Here is a 21,512-nt window from a genome sequence, read left to right as displayed (position 1 = left end):
GGAGTGAGTTTTTAGAGAGATGTTAAAGATTGAAGGTTTGAAAAGTATGCAGAGGTAATCTTGAAAGTTTAATATATAAAGGGTGGCGATAAAATGAAAAAGGTGGCGAAGTTTAATAATGCCCTCTATTTATCCCCAACACTGATTATTATAAAAAAAATACTGAAAGATATACTAGACCAAACAACATAGAATTAACGACACTGAAAAAAAATAAAAATATTTTATAAACTTAATTCACATTTTAACTCAAGAATAATATGTACCGTCTTATATAAAAAGCAAAATCAATCGATTTGAGTAGAAAATGAGCAAACATTAAAATTAATATGTAGTATTTTAGTGTGAATTAAGTTTATACAACCGTTCAACTGAGCATCTCATAGGATTAATATTGCTTATTCAAACGTCTCAAAGGACTTAGACTGCTCGTTTAAACACTTGGCTAGACTACTAATCGATCCTCAATACTATTCAAGCAATGAACTACCTTGTTTGAACTAATTAACCTACCTTGACAATTTGAATCTTGAATGTATAAAAATAATCTCAAAAGTTTTGCATTTCAATTAAGTATATTCTTTAATATATCAAAAGATAGAGATACATTCGAATCTTATTCACTTTTCTAAAAAGTAAAATGTAATCGTTCAGTATTTGATTATTTTAATACTACTATATATATTTCCCAAGGTCCATATTATTGTGATAACTTATAGGCGAACATACATTGAATTTATGAGTCGTCTTTACTTAGCTTTCCTTTTTGAGATAAATGTCAACTCTCAAGTGGCATATTACGAGTCGGGATCTCCTAACCAATACATTCCGATACATCAGTTTATGAGATAAAAGCAGAGTTGACTAAATACAAACTTAATGAGGTTCCATTCTAAAATCAGTTGGTAATATTTTTAAAAAATCGCTTGTTTGCTGGATAAAGTACCAAGGAAGAATAATAACTAAGCCTAAAAAAATCCGGAATTTAATCAGACAGGAAGCATGAATGTAGGAAATCAACAGCCTGGTTTGTGGACCAAACATCCTCTATATCCTAAAGAAAAATTAAAAATAAAAAAGACAATTTTTATATGCTAAAGATGCGAAGATAAGACTGCATACATCCGACCCTTCCTAATATCTTACCTCGTTTAGGAGGGAGAACAACTTCAATAGTGTTATGACTTATGAGTGTTACAACAATCTATGAATGTTTTTTCTTTTTCATCCTGGTGCTTTTTGTCAATGAACCAACTCAACCAAAAGTTTAAGTTAATGATTAAAGTTCATGATATGTTATATATCATAACATGCCCCCTCATACAAGAGCCTTTTGGGACAAAAGTGTGGATACGACACAAATTCTCTTTATACCTGGCGCTAGATATTCCACTTATAAATGAGGGGTGGATGAGATCGAAACCGTGACCTCTTGTCACGTTAGCTTTTGATACCATATTAAGAAACCAACTTAGTCAAAAGCTTAAGCTGATAGTTGAGATCTCATAATATGTTATGTCAAGAAACCAATTCAACCAAAAGTTTAAGTTGATGGTTGAAGTTCCAAGATACATTATATATCATAAAACTTTTATTAACTATAATGAGAAAACGGCCATTTTATTGCCACAAAAACTTCAGTTCTGTTGAAGGAGATTCTGAAATTTACAGACTAGGGGGTGATTTATTATAAAGATGTAGTTATGTCCAGCTTAATGAGGTTGCGGCCGTGTCTGAACAATGTAAACGTCTTTACCAACGAGGCATCCTTCAACGTCCTGAGGACATCCGAATTTTCTTTCGAGGAAAAATCCCACGGCACATAGTCGCTGACCAAGCTGCCTTCTGAAAATAGGATCAACAGTCAGCAGTTTCTTGCTGTAATCTACTGTCAATCGAATAACTTCACCATCGGCAGGGCCTATTCTACCCACTAGCATCTCTTCGCTAAAGTTTGCGAATGCTAACGTCTTCACAGACCCATCAAATTTTCCAGCACATAGGCGCCATGGAGTGCCTCTGGTGCCCGAGGCTAATGTTTCACCGAGACCAGGAGCAATCTCGGCTTCAACCACATTTCTGTCATTGTCGGTTGGGGATAGAGTATGAAGTACAAATGACAAATCTGGAGAAAGCATTTCTTGAACCAAAACTGCCATTTGAGCTTTGTTTTGAGATATCCCGGCAGCTCGTCGACTGAGGACTGCTCGTCGAGTGTATAACGAAGCCCAAACTCTACTGACAGCTCTGCCAAAGACTGTTGGGTCCGACGGGCTAACGTTTGGAATAGAATCGTAGAGCCCAGCTGCTGACATTCCAGCCAAATCCTCTACATTAGCACTAGATCGGACAATTAAACGAGCAGTGCTCGAAAAATTTTGTTCGATACACTGAATCACGTCCTTCGAGGGCTGTAGAGAACATATCAGTTCTTGAAGCTCGGCACATAGCTTGTCGAGGATTCCATCAGCAACCTCTGCGGTTTCTATTTGTTCTATATAGAAGTTGAACGTTTCCAAGGATTGGTTAGCGTCTAATGCCAATTCCATAGAGCCAAATGGGATAACCACACCAGCAGGGGCCTTAAAAGACGCAGGCACTCCGTGCTCACTGTAAACTGCCATACGACATTCAAAAGACTCGGGTTACAAAAAGCTATATGCAGAGATAATCCCTCCATCCCATATTTATCTTCCTCTTGGGCTTCGCCGTGGGCTTGTGCACAATAAGAAAGTTACTCAATCAACTTGAAACTAGAAAAAAGTGGAGAGAGAGACGAAAAGTCGAAGACATTTAGCACGTAGGGAGTACAAATGAAATTTGTTTTTCAATCGGAAGATAGAAAAGTTGCTTACAAGCACTGGCGGACTCTGAATATTAACCATGAGGGTCAGGGCCACGACATTTTTTACTTAAGATATTCAACAATTTCAAAAGTTTTTCTTAAGAAATTAAGTATGATTTATGTTTTATGGTCGGGCCTGGACATTTGCAAACCACTACATATATCCGCTAATGCTAAAAACCAGAAAAGAAATTTACTTGACAAGAAAAGTAGGCAAGCAATACCTTTAACGGAGGCCTCTGACAAAGAAGCCAATCGTCCGCAAGCAGCAGCCTTTGCCCCACAAGTATTCGGCTCAGCATCAGCGAGTAAAATGACAGCTTTGGATGGAACCACCTGAACCAAAATTTTTTGCACTAATCATTATTTGGCAAAGCAGAATGACAGCAGGAAGCACCTGAACAAAATTATCTCCACTTTATTACGACTATAATAGCGAGTCCATTACTCAAATCTTAGGAACCAGACATTAAGGGAGAAAGGAACTGGATTAGACCTTGCTTAAGTGTGGAACTATGTCGGCTGAGGATGAAGAATCATCTGACTCGACAGGTCTTGTTGTAGTTGGATCCTCACTCGGAGGAATGTCTATCGTTGGATCAGGACGCGTTTCACCAGGTGAATATGGCCGTATATCAACCCCTCCGGAGGATGCTTCCATTCTGGCAAGTAATCACAAAATCCTTTAGGGGGGTATTTGGCAAAGCATTTTAGCTTATGTTAACACATATATAGAGGGTTGGACAGTCAAACCATCTAATGCTAGTGTCTGGTTAATTAGCTAGTTGAAACAACTTATTGTTATGAATAAGCTGTTTTTGAACAAGTTGTTCATAGCAACGGGTTCAAAATCAGGTGGTCAAACCAGTCAATAAAATTAAATCAGCAGGTTAAATCAGATACCGGCAACCAACTATCAGTTGTTTGCTAAACACCCCTAGATTACAGAGAAAACAATATCAAGAGTTTTTTCATGCATAGTATCTTGATTCGAAAACTTCTGATGAGAGTACCTGACATATTGTCCGCTAAGCTTCTCGATATGAGAAGCTGTATCACTATCTTCACAGGTAACGAACGTAACTTTTTCCTGTGCATAATAACCTTATTGTTAATCCAATTCCGAACCTTTATCGTGAAACAAAAAAAAGTACATAACTCACTTGACGGGCTCGGACACCAAGATGGGATAAGTGTGGCAACTCTTGTAGGAGTATGACACCGACTATATTGGCCCCTGCAGCAGTCACCTGCCAGTTTCCGCTCGTGTTATACATACTATTCAGCCTTCTTTGGCATGAAAAAAAATATAAACAAATATCGTTCGAACCTCTTCATCTCCATCCGCTTTTCGAACAACAAGAATAACAGGCTCGGTTAATGATGAAGGAAGGGTCCCAGGTACAATGCTGTCAACCTATGTCAAATAAAAGTCACAAACGAGGCATATAGTTTAACAATAATTAGTTAAATACCGATACCAGAAAAATTATTATCAGGTTATTAGTGAATTATCTATAAGTTATTACACAACAGCAGTATTTTACTCAAAATTTTGATAACGTGTATACTGCGTATGGGCCATTTTACTAATCAGTCTATCATATACAACCACATCGGCTTTTCATACAGAACCTGAACAATTTTTCCATAAGCAGCGCCAGGAACAATAACATCCCAGCCTTGAGATGCTAGCAAATGCCTGACGGCTTTCAGAAGAATGGTGCACATTTTAGAAACCTGAAAAATTACACTGGAATGACACGTTGAAAGGAAGTCAGTAACATAACCATCAATCATTGAAAGACAAATAAGGGAGAAGGTAATATGGATTCAACGTTCATCTTACCCAGCACGAATTTCAGCCTCTGTGTATGTCCTCACACTATTTTCCGCAATTCCCAAAGCTTTTCCGAGCATCTATTAAAAAAAAGCCTTATCACTATCAGAAGAAGGACCATACGGTTATATTAGGGGAACACGTTAACGAGCCAAGGAGGTAATAAAGGTCAAAATAAAGAAAATGGTGGTAAAAACTAAAAAGTGACAATGGGAAAATGGATGAGAATTGAGATTGTTGCAAAGCAAAGAAAATAAGGTTGTGAAATAGTATGACGACGAGGAAGGTAGAAAAAACTATTCCCACTTATCTTGCCCCCGAAATGAAAGTAACAATTCCTATCTCCATTCGTATTTGGCGCCCAACCACCACTCGAATTCCTTTCCAACACACTCTAGTCAACTTTATTTTCTTTTCAACCATCTCTACCGATCTTTACTTTCTATAGCTTGAATTCTATAGAAAAGACAGTGTCGGAAATAGAATATGTAATAACACCCGTAAAAGAAAATAAGTGAATTGAGCCGGAGATGCCAGAAGGTGCTAAAGATTATCTTACCTGAACTTTTTGTGGGAATATGTCTAGAATAGAATCCGAGTATTCTTCGGTCAACCTCCGAGATCTATCAAGTGTAGCTTTAAGCCTTAAAGCCCAAATCCTCTTACTCTTTTCATTTCCTTTAATAAGATATCAAGAGACACTCATCATACAAACATAAAAAGCTTACATGTAATATCTCGAAGAACAACAAAAGATGGTAATTGTAACAAACCTTCTCTTTCAGAAAGACCTTTTTCCTTCCAAGCACGAAGTTCATTTCCTATAGCTATGCATTCCTCTGATTTCCATCCTGATAGTCCCAGTTGACGAATACCAATATTAAGGGCGTCAAGAGATTCATTCCATGAAGTAACATTCTGGGATTCCGCACGTTCAGAAAGCCAATTTGCTCCTCCCAAAGCCTCGAGCGCATTGAGAAATCTAAAGAGCAAGAAGAAGAAAAAAAAAACAGTATAAGTTGGTAGGGAAATTGAATAGGCCAGGTGAGAGTGTGGAACTATAGCAATTTGTGTATTTTGATGTATAAACAATAACTTCCAGCCTCGTTTATTCACCCAATATCCCACCTAAAATTTCCATATATTTGCTACTTGATGGGTAGACAGTAGTTGCATTAAAAGACACTCCTTCCGTCTCCAAAGTATTGCAACACCAACTATTGGTACAAGTTTCAAGAAATTGGTAGGGACCATTAAATTGTGTGGGTAGGATAAAAAATGAGTGAAAATGAGAGAAGACGTATGGATACGAATTACACAAATTATTTTATGAGACGGTCTCAGCGTGAGACATGCCTCATACTTGGGTTAAATAGCCTAATAATAAAAACTTTTAGCTTATGGGGCTTCTTGTTTTGAGGTCGTCTCCCCGTGAGATGCTCTCATACAAGACGGGATGTAAGAATTAAAGAAAGAGGTGAGACACTACCCAAAATAGAAATGTTGTAAAGTTAGAGACATACTAAATGGAAAATATGACAATTTTATTGGGACATGAGAAGTTAAAACCATCTAGCTCTTATATTCATTTTCATTTCGTAAGAGGTGTTTCTTTCGTAGAAGACAACAGAAAATATTGGTACATAGGTGAAGCATACGCGATCATAGTAAGTGATGTGGTAACGAGAGTGATGTAGTTATTGTAATGCCAGATTTTGGTCGAAAGCATGAGATGCCCCTCGAAATGGCCCAAAACAAGATTTTCTTTGACACCTATACAATGTGGTCTGTTCGATGTGATATAACCTTGTTTTTTCACTATTAATTGAAGCATGCAACTAAGTACAACATTTTCCGGTTCATCTCTCACATTGTTGTCATAATATATACATCATTGTCAGGGCGATAAAGGGAAATTCCTCGAATCAGAGACATGAACAGGTCAAACAGCTGGAGTACAGAAAGAGATTATACCTGCTCAAAAGAACAAAAGAATAATCCTCTAGGCCAATCTCACAAAGACGCCACTGCAAAAAAATTATAACAGAAAGTTGAACCATCAATGCTCATCTCTGCTTTATACAATTGAAGACGAGAAAATCATGATTATATCTAACCTTTTGACGCATTGCTATTGATGCGTCCGGGGCATCATTTCTAAGGCCACTTTCAAGACCTTTCATCAATACTTCCCTGAGAGAATTCAGGGATTCCAAAGTCTTCATTAGTTTATCTATTTCTTCATCAGCGCCTTCCAAATCATCTAAACTCTGGAAAAAAGAAATATAAATCTCTTTTATGAGCCAAATATAAATCATCTAAACACGTGATTAGGGTTAATTTTCAAAAGGTAGTTAAAAACCTAACCTTCTTCTGCTGCAAAAATGAAGTAACAGTCGATAATGCTTTTTCATCCAAGGATTCTTTGATTGAGTCCAGCTGTTCAAGAAGGCTGCAAAAGTGGAGAAAACTGTCGATAAACTTCTTGAACTTTATGTATGCAAAGTTCAAAACATTTAAAGGCATACATGAATTTAGATGGAAAATAATCGTCAAAAACTACAAAGAAATTGATTCATAACAATAATTCCAGGACCTTAGTCCCAAAAGATTAGGGTCGGCTACTAGTAACCTTAATTCATTGAAATCCTAAAATAATATGAATGATTGGCGGATTCCCAAAACACAATGAAAACTATTGCATCACAGAAATATTTGAATAATTAACTTAAAAATGCACCGAGGCAAAAGTAAGTCCCTGAACGTCTAAATAGTCTGAAGCCCATATTATCATCGTACCCAGTGTATCTCGCACATAGGAACTATGATCACACTCTGAAGCCCATAGTACACACTAAAAATAATATGGTTAAACTAATACCTTCCAGCATTGAAGAAATCTTTTAACTCTTGATGAAAAATCTTGAATTGCTCAACAAATGCCTCACTATACTCCCCAGGTTTTTCGGTAATTCTTGCCAACATAGCTTCTGTAGCAATCAAATCCTCGGGACCAGCATTTCTGTGGAGCTTGTTTTGTATTGTATGCTTGATTTCTTGCTGAAAGAAAAAAGGTTGACAATATTATAGGAAACACCAAGTACTACCTTGAGAAAAACCATCATGGTATAGTATAAAGTAAAACCTTGAAATCATGAGGGATATCATTACGATGAGCAATATCTCTAATTCGAGTCAGCGGAACAGACGCTGTAAATTCAGCTTTAAAAGATGGCAAGGAAGGGTGGATCTTGCGAATAACAAGCTTTTCCTGCAGATTAACACGATGCAAGGAAAGAGAATTCTTAAAACAAGTCGATCCTTTGTCGAGCATTATAACAAATGACCAATACAAACCTGAGGTGAGGTGTCCTTCCTACAGTAAATTCTTTCTAGCTCACGAAAAATAAGCCTCGAAATCTCAGCGTGCCTATTTGGTCGATGATGGCCTCCATCTTCAAAGCAAGGGATTTGGCCGGTGTTTATCCACTGCATGAGAAAAGTAACAATCGATTACAAATTCTAAAAATTTGAAATAGTCTATATGATCTGTCAATCTAAATTGTGACATACCTTAAGATAGATAGCGGAAAGAGTAAGAGCCTCCAAATGGTCACTCTCATCCAAAGTTCCGACTACAAGCTCACGAACTACTTCAAGCTTGCATTCAAAAGACAAGCAATTTTAGTAAATCACATTACATGAATCGAGTATCGTTCAACATGCATCTATTTATTACATAACTAAGTGGAAAAGCAAATGTACATACTAAAAATATGAACCCACTTGATGAACAGAAAGACAGATCTTCCTTTATGCATAAAGTATTCAAAGGTTGTATGGATTCAATGTTCATAAAAAATTCCATCACAATTCTCATTTTATTTGTGTTTTTTTTGGGGCTTTGACTAATTCGTATTGTCTGAACATTCTTTCTGTTGAGTAGCTTTGCTACGAGTTTCGAATTATCTATGATGCACAGGATTTGACATGATCGAGAAGCAATTGGAGGCGTAAAAGGTATTCTTTTAGTGAAGTATATAGCACAATCAAAGAATGTGAAATTAGCATCAAGTTTCAACTTTAGACATCTGGCATTCACATCCCACACCACACACACTACAAAAACCCTTCATTTGGCAAGATGGATCAAATCCATCAAATAAGTCAATGTAACAACCATTTTGTCTCTCTATCCATTGAAGCGGTGGATGGTGGGTTTTTTGGATGTTCACAACATTGTTCAAATGAGAAACAATGCGTAAGACTCAAAATAGAGTAATTTTATCACATACGATTTACAAATAATAAAAACTTCTTTAAAGTAGATTCATTGCTCACTAAAAAAATTCCATAATAAAGACATCCCAGTTCCCACACCTAGATTCACACTGCCACCGACTACCCTCCACCCCAAAAAATAAAAATAAAAATCCATCACTACAAATAATAGTACAATGGAAATTAAAATCAACTGAGTGGTTCAAGCTTACTAAACAAAGCGTGAGACATGGTAAATAATACTTGAATGTAACAAGTAATTTATAGAGTGCTTCTAAGAAAATATCTGAAAACACATTTTTCTTACAAACCTTCATGAATGTTCTAACGGAGAATTTCCCATTCATAAAAACAATGTTAAATTAAATATTACTACAACAATGACAATATATGCAGAATAGAAACAGGGAGCAATGAATTAATATACCTTCCTCCACCAATTCCTGGCATTCTGGTCACCTTGAACCAATTTCAGAGCCAAACCCTCGAGACCAGAAGTGTCCCACTTTCGGTCACTTTCTCTATCGCGATGCTCATTTGACCGCATGAACATAACACTCTTTCCCTGCCACTGCTCAACAAAAGGACTTGTCTGAATTTCTGTGTCCGCAGCAACATCATCACTAACAGCAGACCCATTGTCAACCAAATCATCAGTCACCTCCAAATCAGCTTCCTGGCTGTCCCCAGATTCAGCGGGCAAGAGCTCCAGAGCCTCGGTTGTCATGTTCCAGTGACAAATCAATTTGAAACTCCCTCTCTCCGGAACTTGAAGTGTACGATTATCTCCAGATTCCCAGGTTAAACTTTTATCCTTCCCCATAATCACAAATTTGAACTCCACAGAGTCGCCGCCAATCAGTTCCAAATCTGAAACCCATCCATTCTCTGTCCAATCCATCGCCACTGGTTTATTCCATGATCCTAGTTTTTCCGCTGACCCCAAGATCACAACACTTTCTCCAAATTGTACTTGATGCTCCAGGAGGAGGCCTAATCGAACCTTCCCTTGCCGTCTAGACTTGGTTTTATTTTTACTTATTTTCTCTTCCTCCTCACTGATAAGACAAGCAATTTACTTTTCAAGACCACAACAAGGGAGAGAAATGATAAAAAAAAAATAAAAAAAAAAAAAACACATTCCCAGATTCTGACATCAAATAAAGTAACAACCCCTCTTGTATGAGACAGAGAGAATCTCACTGTGAGACGAATCCATACAAAGGTCTAATATGCTAAAAGTTTCTATAATTGGACTATTTAACCCAAATATGGGGAACATCTCACAGTGAGACTGCCTCATATAAGAATTTGTGATGAAAAAACCAAAAACACATAATATTGTAAAGCAAATACCATCGAACTTCAAAATCCAATGTCTCTATCGCTCTTTCCATCACTAATTGTAGGATAGCCATAAGGGAGTATATATACCAATCAGATCTTCCCTAACTCCCCCACCCCCCGCACACCACCACCACCACCACCACATGGCATAGAAGCTCAAATCCACAATGAAGAGAAGTTAAGCTCATATATCTTAAACTATAGATTGCTCTAAACTATATTACATCTAAAAGTTAGGACTTTAAAGAAGATAAACAGCTCATAACTCAACAACCAACATAAAGAACACCATAAGCCCAATTTGACATTCATTCAACAAACTAATTCCTCTAATGAAAACGTAAACACTATTACAAAAGATGTCTATTCAATCAGGTACAAAAGCTCCCTCATATTGCGATAGACGACGAACCCGAGGAATAGACTAGTGTATACAAAAAATCATATGATACAATAGGAGCAAGACTACAAAGCAATATGTGAATCTAAAACTAAAAGTTTATCATCTACATTTATACTGATACAACTTTTTCCAAAGATTCATACATATCATCAGTACATTAATGAAAACAAAATGCTAGCCATAAATATTTGACAGGATAAACATATTTACATTGTAGTTTTAGAACAAAAGTCTCTTTTAATACAAATTATCACTAAAAAAATTACATATAACTTTCATGAACCCAAATTTATATAAGTCCATAAATTGGAGCAAACACCCAACATTTAATTTTTTCCTAGAGCATCCACAAATACTCGATCATATATAAAAATTCAGATTGATATAAACCCACAACTTTCTATATGATTACAAAAGATCCAACAAACGTTAAGAGTCATTTCCATCATTACCTTTATGTAAAATCAAATGGGTAACAAGAAACAGGTACACTACTTACTAACAAAATCTAGCTAAATTTAGTAGGTAAAAGTTTCAATTCAATAACTAAAAAATCCACATAAATTAAGCTAATTTGAGACAACAAGTGCAAGAATTGAACCAAAGTGATAAGGAATATTTACAGTACTTATCAACAAGCTCAAACAAAATTTAGTAGCTTTCAATTAAAAGACTGAAACCCCACAAAAATTAAGCTAATTTAAGACAACTAGTGTAAGAATTGAACCAAAATTAAGTGAAATTCTTACCGAATTTCAACAGATGAAACCCCACAAAAGATTTGCGACTGAGAAATTGTTGAAGAAGGGAGCTTAAAACACATGGGTTTCAAAAATCTGAAATTGGGGTTGTTTAAAGAAGTGAATTGCCGTTTAATTTGTTGTTGAATTTGGAAACCATTGCTGTATTGAGGACATTTTATCATACCAAAAGCATCCATTTTTAGGACAAAAGATTGAAACTTTGAGAGTATAAAGAACAATTGGGTGTTTTGAGTGAATAAAACAAGAAAAATACAGGGAAATTCAAATCATTATTGAATTATGAAGTGATGATGATGAACAAACGTGAGAGAAACGGTGAAGAACAAATCTCGAGAGCTTGAAATTGTGTGCTTCTTAAAGATGCTAACTTTTCAAATATCATTGAGGAGGTAAAAGATCATTGGACCATGTTTTTTTTTTAAGTCTTTTTCCTAATAATATCTATATATCTATTATCTACATGGTTAGTAATTGATTGAACTCATATAATAGAAAAGGATCTACATTTATGGAAATCTTTGTTTAGTCATACAACACTATTGTTGTCCATAATGAATAAATGGAGGGTTCATTATTGTCATTCACATTCATGTTTTTGATCTCATATGGATCAAAATAGATTAGAGATGGATAATAATACTCATATTTAGAGATATGTTTATTTAAGAGTTTCATTGGGTTTTGAGTACAACGTATTGGATTTGATTAGCTTTAATTTGTGTGTTTTATTAATAGGTTCATTTAGCATCTAACTACGTGTCAAAATATATTATATAATTTTTTATTTTTATGTATTCTTTAACATATTGTTTAATATATATTGTTATTTTCAGGAACATTCGTCAGCTTTTGCCTTTAAAAAATGTGTCCCTTTTAAAAGTATGTATCCTTAATGACTAATAAGTAACAAATGGTGCAAAAATAATTAATAAAATGAACAATTTCTCTACCCTATGCACGTAGTATATAGATTTAGACAATAAATTTGGTAATTATTTTGAATTCAATAAGGTTGTGTTTGAGAACATGGATTTCATTTCAAATTTTAGATTTCAATTATGAATTCATTAATGAAGAATTTTGATGTGCAAATTTTAATTAACCGCAAGCGCACAGTGCACGTGTAGCAATACAGGTCGAACTCAGGGAAGCGAGTTAATAAATTCGTTCAGTTTATAACCACGAGATACAGACAAAAAAATATAAGTAGGTTGAAAATCTAATACTACTATGAGTAATAATTTAAATGATGCAAATGAAACTAGTAAATAAAGCAAAGACAACAGTTGATATGAATATAACGATGGGAAAACAAATCTAGAATGTCGGGAATTGCCTAATTCTGACGTGGAAGTTAGTTACTCTCATAATTTTATGAAATTCAGTCTTTGGCATGATTAAACGTCATCTAATTATTCTCAAGCTTCCATATCGGTTTAAGACCTTACTAGTATTAATCCTCAAACCTCCGTTTTGTTGGTTAAACTAATAGGAATTTAACTTAAATATACCTCAATCCTAAATTAATCCTAATCTCAAACTTCCGTTTTATTGAAAAGGTTAATAAAGATATTTAAACTAAGGTTCATTAAGCATGGGTTTAATCATAGACCCAAATTTCACACAATTAATCAATAAAATATCATTCCATGCTTCAAATTAGGGTTAATCCCTTAATCCTAGAAGAGAAATCTAATTACTAAACATAATAACTAACATGAAATTAATAATAAGCAAAACCCTAATTTAGATGATGAACATGATGAAAATAATGAATTAAAGACAATTTAATGAATAATTGAAGGACAAGATAGAGAAACTTACAAATTGGAACATAAACAATCCATAAATTGCATAAATAAAAAAAAAATGCAATGAAAAACATAAAAAACTAAGCTTAATAAACTAAAAACTAAAAACTAGAACATTAGGGCATCTAAGGCACTAAAAGCACAAAAAAAATGAAATATACTAATGCCTATTTATATTCTAAGGTTACTTGGGGAACAATCTTCCCAAAAATAAATGATTTCTTATAATAAAATAAAGCTAAAATAAATAAAACCACTAAAATAGTAAAAGAAAACCGTCAGCACGTGGAAATCAGCAGTTGAAGACGCATCGTAGCTTTCAGGCGACGACTCGTTGTTTTTCTTCTGACTGGCGAACTTTAAACAGCCGTCATTTCTTGCTCGGTTGTCGGAATTGGACATATAATATACCGTTGGAAAGCTCTTGAAGTCTACTTCCAATGACGTAAACCTTGTATTAATGAGATCTTTCTATCAAAAGTTATGACCAAAAGAGTGAGCATGTATTAAATTTCACCTCAAAACTTTTGCATTTTAAACACTTTTCAACTCTTTTGCCCATCTTCATTATAAAACATCTTCAAACGATAAATAATCTCCTTAGTAAACTCCGTCATCATTAAAACCATAAGAATTATGCTTAAAACGATCAAAACCACTCAAAATCAACATGAATAAGTAAAATGGGTAAAGTAGCATAAATCTTCAAAATAAGCATAAAATTACTAACAATAACCATCATTAAGGAGTTTTAAATGATATAAATAAGTGCGAATAATTGCACTTATCAAATTTGAAATGACAAGGTTTGAGAACTCGTTCTCAATTTATCATTTTTAATCACTTTTATAACAATATTGGATTTGACTCAAATCCAAATTTGAATTTTCTTTATTTGTCAAACACTAAATTTATGTCAAATCTATATTTTCAAATGAAATCATCATTCCTAAACATAGCATAAGATATTTTCAAAAATAGGTGAATGTAATAATATTTTAGAAAATATTCTAAATGAAATTTTAAATAGTTACTTATCAATTTAATTGTCTAAACATATGCATATGGTGCATAGATAGAAAAATCATAAATGGAATAATATTACTTAGGATATATATAATTCATAGAATATGAAAAAAATTGTTTAAGATTTTGAACGTATTTGATTTTATGAGTAATGCAGATATTTGAATTTAATTTTATGGTAACATATAATTTATTTAGTCCCAAAATCATTGATTTTGGCAAGTAAATGAATCCAACATTAAATTTATTGATATATCTCTAACAATACTCCTTATATATTATTCCCCTATCACATTGAAATATCACTATTTGACTTAAATGTATAAGGACTTTTTAACAAAAATGGTGCTATTAAAAAGAGAAAGAAGGAGTAATCTTTTTTTTTTTTTTCTTTTCTCACCTATAAAATATTAATTTCAACCAATAATATTACAATAAACCCATATAAATCTAGCTAATAAAAACAAATTTAATTCAACAAAAAATAGTAATGTTCAACCCGGTAAAATCCAAAAACATATATACCTAAATATAAGTTCAGTTTAGCAAAAATTAAACATACCCTTATTTTTTTTTCCATTTCATTCTTTATTTTTCCTTTCATTCATTCTTGATTGTTTGTGTAAAGAATGTTTAGAAAGCCAAAAAAAAACTAGACTTGATGCCATTCATATATAGTCACAAAAGCTCACTGCAAATGACAATGACATTGCTCTTGTTCTTGTTCTTGTTCCTTACAAATTGGGTATTTTTAAAGCCAAAATTAATCACACCAAAGCAACAAAATGATCCAAAATCACTAAACATTCATGTAAATCAAGATCCATGCTCAAATCGATACATTTACATGTATGATCTTCCTCCAAAGTTCAATCAAGACTTGATCAAAAAATGTGATACCCTTAAGAAATGGTTTGATTTTTGCCCCTTTATGAAGAACAAAGGTTTTGGCCCTCAAATCAATAACACAAATTGGTATGACACAAACCAATTTATGTTATCACTAATATATCATACTAGAATGACACAATATGAGTGTTTAACTAGCAACTCTTCTTTAGCCTCAGCAATCTATGCTCCCTTTTATCCGGGTTTGGAATTGACTCGATATCTTTGGGGCGGGTTTAACTCGTCTATCAAAGACGCGAAAGCCTTAGAATTTGTCGGGTGGCTAAGGGGAAAACCCGAGTGGTCTCGATGGTTTGGTCGAGACCACTTCTTTGTAGCAGGAAGAATCAGTTGGGATTTCTTAAGGAATGACAGTACTAGTGAAAATAATTGGGGTAACAAACTGTTGAATTTGCCCGAATCTAAGAACATGACTGTCATAACAATCGAATCAACCGGTGATGGAGAATACGAATTTTCTGTCCCATACCCGACAAATTTCCATCCTTTACACGATATTGAATTGCTCGAGTTTCAGGAACAAGTCAGGAAAATCTCGGAAAGGCCTTATTTGTTCGCGTTTGCAGGAGCACCGCGTCCTAGGATGAGGGATTCAACACGAGGGGAGTTGATCAGTCAGTGTAAAAACTCGAGTGATCATAATCGTTGCATTTTGATTAACTGTCGACATAATAAGAGTTCGTGTAAAAGTCCAACTTATATCAGTGACATGTTCAGACAGTCGAAATTCTGTCTGCAGTCTTCAGGGGATTCATACACACGAAGATCTACTTTTGATTCGATATTAGCTGGTTGTATTCCGGTATTTTTTCATCTGAGATCGATGTGCAATCAGTATTTATGGCATTTACCGAAGAATTACACAAAATACTCTGTTTTCATACCTGAAATTGGGATTAAGAATGGGACTATTAGAGTTGAAGAGTTCCTGTCAAAGATTTCAGAGGAAGTTGTGTTAGCGATGAGAAAAGAGGTAATAAAACTGATACCGAAAATTGTGTATGCCCGAAAAAAATTGGAGAATGTCGAAGATGCATTCGATGTTTCGGTCTCTAGGGTTCTGCAGAGGATTGAGAAGGCTAAGAGACTGATTCAAGAAGGATAATACAGGAGCAGGAGCATAATCTGATTTCTGAGATTTTACTGGTAGCATGTATCTTTCCATGAATAAATTATACAAGTATAATGTATGTATAATATACTATACTATACAAATCTTAAAAGGAAAATTTCATGCGGTGACTCTGAGTTTTTGACTTTATCATAAATTGACTTTAAATTTCTAATTTTTTCATGTCAGATAAAATGTTGAGTTTTTGGTTCATTTAAGTATTTATTTCGACTGGATTTCAAAATATGTGGTCAATTAGGGTGATCACGGTGTTTGTTTTTTTGAAAAAAATGTCATTACGTTGAGTGAAAATAGCGTAAAGTTGAAAAAAAAAACTCCTCTTTTTTCCATCAAGTGGAAAAATTGGAAGGTTAAAGTCACCACGTGGATTAACAAAAAGATTTGTCTACCACGTGGAAACGCCGAAAATTCAGGTTACCACATGAAATTTCCAATCTTGAATTATATTCAGGGTATGCCCTATAAGAAGGTAAGAGAGGCCTATGCCCGGAGCCCATCTAAAAACTTAGAAAAACGTCGCATTAATACTATTAGGAGCCAATAATATTATGAAAGTATTTAGTAAGTAGGGACTCATAATTAGTATTTTGCTCGGGGCTTAATGTGAATGAAATTTTAATATGTTACAGATATTAGTTATTGATCTGCTCTAGGATTGTTCATTCAAAGATAATTAGTATTTTGCGTGGTTAGAAGTTGATGCGATAATTGAATTGCTTAATATAAAAACATATTTTTACAAGCCGATAGATATAAAAATTTAATTAACTAGGTCAATACAATATCATTTTACCTTATTTTTACACTATTATACTTATATATCTTGATTAACGCTAAGCAATAACGTTACTAGCTACTTAAAATAGACTAAAATTAAAAATAAAATGCACTGAAATGACAAAAATGAAGTAATGAACATGAATTAAGGTAGCTTTCTAAATGGAATACAAAAGTCAATACAAATAAATTGGATGAGTTTTTTCATTAGATATAGATAGTCACCATAGCAATAATTGTTTATCAATGCATATTTAACTGATCTTGTAAAAGTTCAAATTATTCTTCGGTAATTTTTCCTGTAATATTTATTGTTCGTTAATATAATTGATCTGGTTTTACATATACTTCTTTAAATATAATGTATTATTTAATCAAGTGAAATTCTATTTAATTCGTCCTAATACATATTTTCATAATACCAAGGGTATTAAGGATAAGAATTATACATTAAATTGAACAAGAAATAAAAGTGTAGCAACTAAAAATCAAAGGTAGAATTTTGTAGAGAAATATTGGTAGCAACTAAAAAAATCAAAAAATAAGATATAGATGAAACAATAAATTGAATTATACCAATTTAATTGACTAAAATGAACTGAATATGACAATTCCCCATCTAGTTATTCATGGTTAGTTGTTCTTTAGATTTTATCTACATTTTATCCATGTTTAATAACATATATTGATGAAACAATAAATTGAGTTATACCATTTTAATAATTTATGCCATCTTTTTATTTCACATTGCCCATGTTTTAAAATTACTAAGAAACACTTAATGATCATATTTCGTAATAGAAAAATTACTGCTCAAAACTACATAATTATAGTAGCTGACTTTAAAAATTAATTATTTATTGATTTTCCAACTACTATTTAGTTTCAATTATGGATATTAAATTGCCTTTAATCACATTCATTTTGTTTAATATTATTCCATCCAAATCAGCCATCAAGCATTGACATTTTCATTTCTCTCTTCTTCTCTGACATATTATGGACATTTTTACATAGCAAAAGCTAACAAACATCCTCACATATGATGCGTTGATTAGCAAAAATAATGATATATAATTTTAGGAGCAAATTATGAAAAAAATAAAACATAACAATAATAATACAAAATATTTTCATCACACGTGTGATTTGATGAAAATTTTCAAATTTAATGCTATTTTGATAACTAATACTTCTAACTAATATATTTGATGACTAGCCCTCTGTTAATTTTGATCATCAGATCAATTTCGAATCAAGTGTTTTGGATTAGTTTTAAATCCAGTCTTATATTTATTTTTATTTTACATATTTGTAAATATACTTTTAAAGTCGAGTCAAATCATGTTCGATAATAAATTCGAATAAATGTCAAATCATCATATTTGCTTTGAACACATCTCTAATAATTATTTTAACACAACATCTTAAAAATCAATTATAATTTAAATTTAAGAGAAAAAAGGATTTTCTTAAAATAAAGTTTTGCATTCAATTCTAGTCTTTCTAACTTACTGATGTAATAAAAAAATTTACGACTCTTTCGAATGCATCGATTGTGTTAATTGAATGAATACTTCAAAGATTTGACAATTAATTTGCGCACCACTTTCAAGACTATGTTATTCAAACTTTAGTTTGTTAAGTTCTTGATAGTGATAGGAGTATATTCTAAGATTTTAATAATTTACATAAATTTTGACGATTAAATATTAAACTCTCCTATAATTTTATCAATTTTACATTAATTAAAAACTAAATTAAGGTGCTCCATATGCCTAGTAATATGAGCCACGTGACTTCCCCTCAAAAATGAGTTTGACCATTTTTTTGAATTTTACAAAAAAAAAACATTTATGATTATTTTATAGTTATGTATTTTTATAAGATTTATTTTTTAAGAAAATAAATTTCCTTGTAAGTTACTTTTAAAAAGTAATTTATAGTAGGCTGAGTAAAAGAAAATATTAAGTGAGATTTGATTTCCAAGATCTTGCTGGAAAAATGATATTTACTTTAACTGAGTCAAAATCTAATTCTCAAAAAATATCATACTAAAAAAGTTAAAAATTGAGGAAATTGTTAAGAAATTTGAAATGGAAGAAAATTCCTGAAGTATATGGAAGAAAATTATTGAAGATTTGAAAAATATGATCTAATATATTCATAAAGCTTCCTATATCAACCTTTGATCCTAATAAAAACCAAGCTATTGCAATATCAATTTTAATTTATTTTAAGGTAATAAATTTGTTTTTTCACACGAAAACAATTTCTTTCAAATTAAAAAAAAAATCTACTTAGGTGACTCAAAAAAATACTATAATATCTTAATTCAAGTTTTTATATATAGGATAAGACTGTATAAATTTCTTATAGGTAAGAAATAGAGTGGTGAGAATCAAACATGTGAGAATCAAACATGTCATAAAGGTGAAGGGGAAGATTTTGAACACCAAAGATGTTTGGATATAGGCTTTTTTATTGACTTTTAGCTTTTAGCTTGTTGATTGTTCAAATAGTCAAAGTAGTGTTTAGTAAATGCCTTTTAAACAAGCTGAAAAACTGAATTTTACGTCAAAATAAAATGCTACTCCAGTTAGATTCTTTTGTTGGATTTTACTTATTGACCTACTTTTTCTCTAATAAATAACCAACAACTAATAACTAAATTTACCAAATATCTTCATAAATAGCTGGCTTTTTCAGCTAGCTAAATATACGATAAAAATAGCCAACATTTTCAGCTAGTCCAACTAAAAAAACTAAAAGCCAACATCCAATTGCCAAATCACCTAAACCAACACGTGATTCTCTACTTGTGTTTAAATAAGAAAGTCCAATACATTTCTTGTACCCCTTTGCTTTTATAGCCTATCAAAATACTTTTCTTCCTATTAGACATCTCAATATATCTCCATATTAGCTAGATCAACTTGTTGAAACTCTTTTAATCAAGTATTCATCAACCAATCCAAAAACTATTGATCTCCATAATAACCCACCATTATGAAGCCAAAATTATACCAAAAAAACTCATACCATATAATATTTATAACATTTATATTCTTGTGCTTTACATTACTTACATTACTCTATATATCATCCAACCATGAAATCACATTCACCAAAATCATGAAGTCCCTTAAAATCTCTCCAAAATCATCCCTTAATGAAAAAAAGGCGACAATCGAGCCAAAATCTAACCCGTGCAAAGGGCGTTACATTTACATACATGATCTTCCTCCAAGGTTCAACCAAAACATGTTAGAAAATTGCAAAAATCTCATACAATTTTTCAATTTTTGCACTTATTTTCAAAACAATGGTTTTGGTCCTAACCTTAATTGGACTAATTGGTATGGTACTAACCAATTTACCTTATCCCTCATATTTCATACCAAAATGAAACAATATCAATGCTTAACAAAAAACTCTTCTTTAGCCTCAGCAATCTATGTACCATTCTACCCGGGTCTACAAGTCAGCCCGTATCTATGGAACGGGTCCAGCCCATCAGTAAGGGATTCAGGAGCCCTAGATTTTATATCATGGGTAAAAGAACAACCCGAATGGAATCGGGTAATGGGTAAAGATCATTTCTTCATAGTAGGAAGAATTAATTGGGATTTTAACAGATTCGATTCTGTTCATGGTTGGGGTTCAAAACTTCTAACATTACCCGAATCCAAAAACATGACAGTATTATCCATCGAAACAAATTACCCAAATGAAAACGAATTTGCTGTTCCATACCCAACATATTTCCACCCCTCTAATGTTCTAGAACTTCATCAATGGCAGGAAAAGGTCCAGAGTGTTCCAAACAGAACCTTCCTATTTGTTTTTGCTGGAGCTCCAAGACCCGGAAATGGCGGGTCTATCCGGACCCAGTTGATAAATCAGTGTAAAAAAGCATCTAATAGTTGCACATTAGTTCATTGTTCACAAAACGATGATTTATGCAGTACACCCACACATATTATTGATGTATTTATGGATTCCCATTTTTGCCTGCAGCCTGCAGGGGATTCTTATACTCGTCGTTCTACTTTTGACTCGATTTTGGCGGGTTGTATACCCGTATTTTTTCACCCACAATCTGCTTATAAGCAGTATATTTGGCATTTACCAGAAAATTATACAAGTTATTCTGTATTTATACCAGAAGATGGGATTAGAAATGGGAGTATAAGTGTTGAAAAGGTGTTGTCTGAGATTTCTGAGGAGAAAGTAATAGGAATGAGAGAAGAGGTGATTAAGTTGATACCAAGAATTGTTTATGCTAAGAATAAATTAGAGGGATTTGAAGATGCATTTGATATTTCTATTAAGGAAGTTCTTAAGAGGATTCAAAATTATAAGGATTTGATTTGA

The 21,512-nt window shown here is 33.1% G+C and overlaps 3 protein-coding genes across 3 annotated transcripts; 2 read left to right on the top strand and 1 right to left on the bottom strand.

Moving 5' to 3' along the window:
- Positions 1 to 1,573: 1,573 nt before the first annotated feature.
- Positions 1,574 to 11,938, bottom strand: LOC130818380 (phosphoglucan, water dikinase, chloroplastic). The gene is made up of 19 exons (XM_057684547.1): positions 11,466 to 11,938; positions 9,394 to 10,024; positions 8,259 to 8,345; positions 8,043 to 8,174; positions 7,831 to 7,956; positions 7,567 to 7,745; positions 7,053 to 7,137; positions 6,803 to 6,955; positions 6,660 to 6,712; positions 5,459 to 5,667; positions 5,245 to 5,363; positions 4,695 to 4,765; positions 4,481 to 4,598; positions 4,176 to 4,262; positions 4,009 to 4,095; positions 3,859 to 3,935; positions 3,342 to 3,507; positions 3,070 to 3,181; positions 1,574 to 2,617 (listed from the first exon to the last, which is right to left on the bottom strand). The coding sequence occupies exons 1-19, from the start codon at positions 11,654 to 11,656 to the stop codon at positions 1,713 to 1,715; spliced, it is 3,588 nt and encodes a 1,195-aa protein (XP_057540530.1). The 5' UTR covers positions 11,657 to 11,938; the 3' UTR covers positions 1,574 to 1,712.
- Positions 11,939 to 15,338: 3,400 nt separating this feature from the next.
- On the top strand, positions 15,339 to 16,331 carry LOC130811365 (xyloglucan galactosyltransferase KATAMARI1 homolog). Its single transcript, XM_057677646.1, has one exon. It carries the CDS (start codon positions 15,339 to 15,341, stop codon positions 16,329 to 16,331), a length of 993 nt encoding a protein of 330 aa, XP_057533629.1.
- A 4,209-nt stretch (positions 16,332 to 20,540) lies between these two features.
- On the top strand, positions 20,541 to 21,512 carry LOC130811356 (xyloglucan galactosyltransferase KATAMARI1 homolog). Its single transcript, XM_057677634.1, has one exon. It carries the CDS (start codon positions 20,541 to 20,543, stop codon positions 21,510 to 21,512), a length of 972 nt encoding a protein of 323 aa, XP_057533617.1.

Source organism: Amaranthus tricolor, chromosome 1 (genome assembly GCF_026212465.1).
Source record: "Amaranthus tricolor cultivar Red isolate AtriRed21 chromosome 1, ASM2621246v1, whole genome shotgun sequence".
In the NCBI taxonomy this organism is placed as follows: domain Eukaryota; kingdom Viridiplantae; phylum Streptophyta; class Magnoliopsida; order Caryophyllales; family Amaranthaceae; genus Amaranthus; species Amaranthus tricolor.
This window is presented reverse-complemented; position numbering and strand designations above follow the sequence as displayed.

Coding starts and splice junctions, on each gene's coding strand:
- LOC130818380 (XM_057684547.1), bottom strand. CDS start 11,656: ATGGATGCTTTTGGTATGATAAAATGTCCTCAATACAGCAATGGTTTC. Junction 8,175..8,258: donor TTTCCGCTATCTATCTTAAG/GTATGTCACAAT, acceptor TTTCTCATGCAG/TGGATAAACACCGGCCAAAT. Junction 4,599..4,694: donor GAGGCTGAAATTCGTGCTGG/GTAAGATGAACG, acceptor GTGTCATTCCAG/TGTAATTTTTCAGGTTTCTA.
- LOC130811365 (XM_057677646.1), top strand. CDS start 15,339: ATGACACAATATGAGTGTTTAACTAGCAACTCTTCTTTAGCCTCAGCA.
- LOC130811356 (XM_057677634.1), top strand. CDS start 20,541: ATGAAACAATATCAATGCTTAACAAAAAACTCTTCTTTAGCCTCAGCA.